This window comes from Drosophila arizonae, chromosome 2 (genome assembly GCF_054131065.1).
Source record: "Drosophila arizonae isolate 15081-1271.41 chromosome 2, UAZ_ARI_1.0, whole genome shotgun sequence".
Taxonomy (NCBI): domain Eukaryota; kingdom Metazoa; phylum Arthropoda; class Insecta; order Diptera; family Drosophilidae; genus Drosophila; species Drosophila arizonae.
In genome coordinates, this window is record NC_142922.1 from 15,848,967 (window position 1) to 15,854,966 (window position 6,000).

General features: G+C 41.5%; 1 protein-coding gene across 1 annotated transcript; it reads left to right on the plus strand.

The window, feature by feature from the left end:
* Positions 1-2,009: 2,009 nt before the first annotated feature.
* Positions 2,010-3,413, plus strand: LOC149270420 (uncharacterized). Its single transcript, XM_089461745.1, has 2 exons — positions 2,010-2,529; positions 2,596-3,413. Exons 1-2 carry the CDS (start codon positions 2,248-2,250, stop codon positions 3,337-3,339), a joined length of 1,026 nt encoding a protein of 341 aa, XP_089317871.1. The 5' UTR covers positions 2,010-2,247; the 3' UTR covers positions 3,340-3,413.
* Positions 3,414-6,000: the final 2,587 nt, after the last annotated feature.

Genomic DNA, 6,000 nt, shown 5'->3' on the forward strand with positions numbered 1-6,000 from the left:
TGTCTACGCGTTGCGGTGGGAGGGAAAATTGTTTTACTGCTTTTTATTGTCATTTTTGTTATTTTCCCGCTCACAATCTGTATATGCCTTAGTGTGGCTGTGTGTGTGTGTGCTATCTTCATTTTACTTCCTTCATTTTTTTGTTGTTTGTTGATGCTGTCTCTACCTTTGTCTGTATTTGTGTCTGGTGTTTGCTTTGACTCAGTTACATCTAGCAACGAGCACGGCCAAGAGCAAGTTGTCATGAATAATGAAAAAGCAACGTGAATACATTTCTTCCACTCACACACAGTTGACTCTGTGTGGAAATGGGAAATACGTATGTATCGCAGCAGCCAACACTAGAAAAACTTTCGAGTGAAATACACGCAATACTGCATCCATTGTTTTCTTGTTTACTCAGCACAAACAAATCCAATAAGATACCTTAACTAACATTCCAATATTGTTGATTTATAAAGATTAAGAGAGCTAATGCCAACTTCACTCAATGCTTACAGTGGTAATCGATGAAAAGTTTGTATTCTAATATTATTTATTAAATAACTATTTCAGTACTTTTTTCCAAATAAGTATTTTTTGATTAAAATTTAGTATCACTTGTATCAGACTTTAATTACCATTCATAGAATTCTTTTATTTTCCATTTCCATTATTTAAGAATTACTCCAAAATTATCTTCAGTGCACGGCCAAAAGAGCAGACCACCTTTGGGTATTGTTCAGCCAATAGTCAGCATACAACACCCAACCAATATAGTCAATTGCTAATTCAGTAACAGTAACAGTAGCAGTAAATGTAACAACAGTAACAGTAACAGAAACAGGCGCAGACGCGAGGAGAAGCTGCTTTGGCTGTGTCTTCTATTTGTTCTGGCCAGTCATTGTCGCAGCCACTGGCCAAGTGTATATGTATGTCTGTGTGTGTGTGTGTGACTTGGTTTCCTCTAGCATATAGATTTGCCTTATTTACTGTTCATTGCCAGCGGGCGTGCTCATAGTGGAAGAGGGTGTGAGAGGGTGTGTGTGTGTGGGTGTGTGCCATCCTTAACCTTAAGCTAGTCGCAGTGAAACACTAGAAATCCAGCCGTATTCCGCCCTTCTGCTGCGCACATATTGATGATGCGACCCTCGACAGAGTTTTCTCGTACTGTTGTTGTTTGCATTTCAAATTCGCTGCGCACTCGATGAGAAAATCAAAATCAACAAAGCAAATAAACATTTAATAAAGCGCAAAAGTGTCAATAGATTTCTGGTCATTCGACTCGGGGCGTAGCGAAGGCGCTAAGAGCAAGGGCAGGGGGCCAGGCCCACTAAATTGGCATGCTAATTAAAATGGTCTGCCCAGAACTTTAAGCGAACTGCCGGCCTCGCAACGACAGCCGCTGTGACAAGCCGAGGCTGTCTGCTTAATGAAAAACTTTGGCGCTCAGCTAGTTCAATTTTTAGTTAATGTCGAGCGAGCCAACTGCAAAATAAACAAAACACGCATCACGCCCAACCACCAACTTGGCCAAGAACTCAAAAGTTCCCCAAGCTCTGGCAGCCAAAATGCAATTTTGGCTAAGCCATAATGAGTCCCGGAAGTGGCTGAGCATAGAGAAACAACACAAAATAAGAGGAAATATGCATTAAACAAGACTGAACGACTAGCAGATGCCTTGGGGCACAATAAAATAAAACTAATCCTGTCTGCGTAAAGAAAATATAGATATATGTATATATGCATGTATGTACATGAATATAATCAAACGAAAAAGATTATTGTACAATCCGAATCTGGATACATTTAAACCATCAATTTAATTCTATTTATATATGTATATTTTAAAAATATTTTTATATTTATTAATTTAAAATGTATATATTATAATATTTTTATATTTTCTGATTTGGTTTTAGCAGGAATCTTAAGCCTATATTATATTCATATATTTACGTTTCCTCCGGAGTTCTTTTATAGATGACCTCCTTCGAAACTCATACTATCCATTTGCAAATCATTTTTATCCTATTTAGATATGAGATAGTAGTCCCCGACACTTTTGTCATTTCTGTTCATAAACAGATAATCACCTGATTACACAACACATATACCTACCTATACACACTGACACTAATATATACCAATACTCCTGTAAGCCTCTACACCTTTATATTGACACTAATACTCTCACATCTTAATTCTTCCACACATTTATGCTCCTACACCTTTACACTCCTATACCTTTATACACCTATATATATAATGAACTACCTATATGGCGTAACAGACACGAAATTCAAGCGTAAGATTCGTCCTAAAGAAGTAATTCCGATTCCACCACACAAATTTCGTCGTACTCCTCTCTTGGAAAGGCGAGTCCACTTTGATCATTCCCTGTGGCCCTTGCCGTTCCATCACTCGCCCACACCTCTGCTCGAGCTGTGTATTGCTGCAGTCGACAAGCTGCCCTTGACGTCGGTCTTTGAATGGGACTGCAAGGCTATACGACGCTGGCTTCTTCACTATGGATACCCCCAATACGTGGTGAGTTGATAAGAAAAGGAATGCCAACAGCTAAATCGATCACAGAGTAGTTTATTATATCCACAGAACACATTTCGTGTGAATGGGATCAAGGGCCGAAAACTCCTGTTACTGGATGCTGCCGCGCTGTCGGCAATGAATATCAAGGACTTCGACCACATCAAACACATTACCTATGGCATCCGGATGCTGATTCACTTTGAGCTGACCAAATTCTCGCACAGTATTTCCCTGCCGAATGAGAGACCCAACGAGCTCTACTTGCTGTGGCACACGCAGACGGGCGTTAACTATGATGCATTCCGGCGCTCGGACTTTTATACTCGCATGCAGCTGATTCGCGAACGGTCCAAGAACTTGGATCACTGGGATCTCCTCGAGCTGTGGCTGCGTAGGGAACGTGAACGCAAGTTCAAGGAGCTCATTGGGGGCATGCCGCGCTTCAACTTGTACATCGACATATTTCCCAGCAATTCCCTTGAAGAAGAGCCTGCGGATGTGCCAGCAAATGAAACTGTCGATTTCCTCTGTATCACCCCATCTGAATACGATGCCCAGCAGCCTTGGCAACTAAATTTTCTGAAAAATGTTGAGCCGAGTTCGAATTTGGGCTCTGAGCATGAGTTAAAGAATTGCAGCACCTGTCTTCCGCCGTGCGAGTGCGATTGGTCACCCCGTTACTATGTGACCGGCACGGTAATCTCATGTCTGAAGCGACAGTTCCCCAAGAAGTTTGCACCGCTCTATGAGAAGTATGCATCAAGTTGGCAGGAAAGCGTGCAAATGCGCTGGATGCGCTTCTCAATTTAGCTTAAGATTGGGATTGTACTTGTGTGGGTATGATCTTTGAGGCTTCATTGATTAAAATATCTATTTAAGAAAAATCCTCACATGGCATAATATTTATTGAGCAACACTATTAATCATCATTATTTGAAATATTTTGTGCTAAATCGATATTTATCGATAATATGCAGACGTGAGATGATATTTCAAATTATATTTGCTAGCATGAACAGAGAAGTGGGATGTGGAATAGAATGAAATCAATTTCCCATGCTATATCTCATATATCATATCTCATTCTATTATTTAGCCTCATTAGAAAATTTTCTGATTATAGGTTGATTAGACTTTCCAAACTGTGTCGTCTTATATACCCACATGCATGGCATCAGTGCATACAGGGTGTGGAATAGAAATGATGGTAAGCAAACAAAAATACACATATTAAAACAACGACAACGTACCCAATCCGTACTCAGGCGCAGCCCGAGAGCTTTCTCCCGCATGGCCAGCGAGCATTTGGCTCGGGTCTTGTTTGGCTGTTTAAACCGCAATACAGATAAAGGCCAAATTACTTTTTGGCCAAGACGCTGCCGAGATGCAGAGCCACAAGCCGCAAGCTGAAAACTAAACACAGCACTGGACAATTTGCCAGCTAGATAGAAGCAGGAAGGAGATTGGGCGGCAGTGGGCGACTGGGAGTGGCCGTGGAAGTGAGAATGTCCCAAGCAACTGCGATGCTAAAATATAGTTTGAATGCGTGTTGAAAATGGGTTTATAGTGATCCTCTTGAGAATAGATGTTGGCAGCAGGATGAAATTTTTGTTCACAGAGATCAAGCGTAGCCTGATTTATGAAGCTGTTTGTGGACATTGGCTTATAGCCATGAAGTTGAACGCTGAGCCGGCGCATTTCTCCAAGGACTTTGCCAGGAGAGCAAACCCAATGGGTCGCAGAGCTGCAGCTGAGTTGAAGCTGTGAAGGAATCGAAAGAGCCATTTCTGAATCAAGTTGACCCAATCAGAAATTGATCTAGAGGTCTGTTAAAGGAAGATATGCTAATTTACAATAGTCATGAGACACACATAAGTCTAAGCTAAGTTTTCTAACTATTCAGTGACTACTCTAAAGGGTTTTTCGTAGTGCAACATCTATGAAATGCCGCAACGTTTTCAACGTGAAAATTAAAAAAAAGAAGCGACATTGATGCCAGAGCTTAGTCCTAGCCGATTGCAAAAAAGGGGGCTGAGCTCTGCCAGGAACTACCACATTCTCGACCAGGAAACGGGCAACGTTGAGGCATGCGGCAAACTTTGGCTGTGCCACAGAATTGGTTGCCAGCAGGCAAAGGCAATGACTGCTGTGGTTCTTGTTGTTGTTGTTGCTGTTGCTGTTGCTGTTGCAACGATGCAACCACAAAAATAAGTGTTTACAGCATTGATTACAAGCGTTGGGCGTGGGCGTGGCACCAGCCACGTTGATTAGAATTTAAGCCACAAGGATTTTTGCATTTCTTAGATGCACAGCCAACAACAGACTGCGGCTGCCAGTGTGGCCAGCGTCGGGGCAGCGTGTCAGTAGTGTCATGGGAAATGCCAGCGACCACAGAGCTGTCGGCTGCTGTGGTGGTGCGGTGCGGTGGTTTAGGTGTCGGCTCGGCGGCCACATACAATTGACAAACTGTGAAACCCTTTTTGTGGCACTTCCGTTGCGTTTGTTTGCCACAGTTTACAATGCAGCAACGACACATGCCACAGCGGGAGCAGGAGAGGGGGAGAGCTGCCTTGCCACGCCTCGCTCTGCCAGTTGCGACAAAAGTTTATACCCAAAGCATTTGAACTGCATTTCATTATGGCATAGAACTGCCTGGCTTAGCCAAGGCAAATGCAAATGCAAATGCTGTTGGCGCCATATTGAAAACTCTGTGGCTGCCACCTAGCCGCCCAGTACCACGCCTCCCCTCTGTGGGCAAGCGTGCTCCAAACGAAGCGTATAAGTGGCCCTTATCGTGCCTGCAACTGGAGTTGAAGGCGGGCAGCATACAAAATGGGGCTGGGCAGGCGCTATCGGAGTTACCAAAGCGAGCAACCAGCAGCGGGCAACTGTCGAGGGGCAAAGAAAAAGAGGAAAGGGGGAACTGATGGCTGCTTGTATTGTCGAGTGCGTGTGCGAGTGTGTGTGTGTGTGTGTACATTGTATTGGCAAATATTCTCATGACAATAGGAATTTTTATTGAATTTATGCAAAAATTGCAAATTTCATTTGGTCCACAGTTGTTCGTTCCAGTTCTTGTTGTTGTTGTCGCCCTCTATATTTTTTACACTTGCGCAGTTTGCGTTGTTTATTAAAGTTCGAAAAGCAATGTAATATTAAATGGGCTTTGACAATAAATACGTGAGAGCTAAATTTAATTTGTCAATAAATTCAAAAAGTTAGTTATCAACGAAAATCGTTTTTTGCAGCATTATATATATATATATATATATATATATATATATATATATATATTTTTTTTATATATATACGATATATCATTTGGATTTATATATATATGAACTATAAGCTTCGATTTTCCTTTTCCTTTCTAGCTTAGCTCTGCTATTAAAATTATTTTTATATTTTTTACTTTGTTTTGATTGTATTCATTAAAAAAAAATTCCTTTTTTTATATAAATTTTTTCCCAG

Coding starts and splice junctions, on each gene's coding strand:
- LOC149270420 (XM_089461745.1), top strand. CDS start 2,248: ATGAACTACCTATATGGCGTAACAGACACGAAATTCAAGCGTAAGATT. Junction 2,530..2,595: donor ATGGATACCCCCAATACGTG/GTGAGTTGATAA, acceptor TTATATCCACAG/AACACATTTCGTGTGAATGG.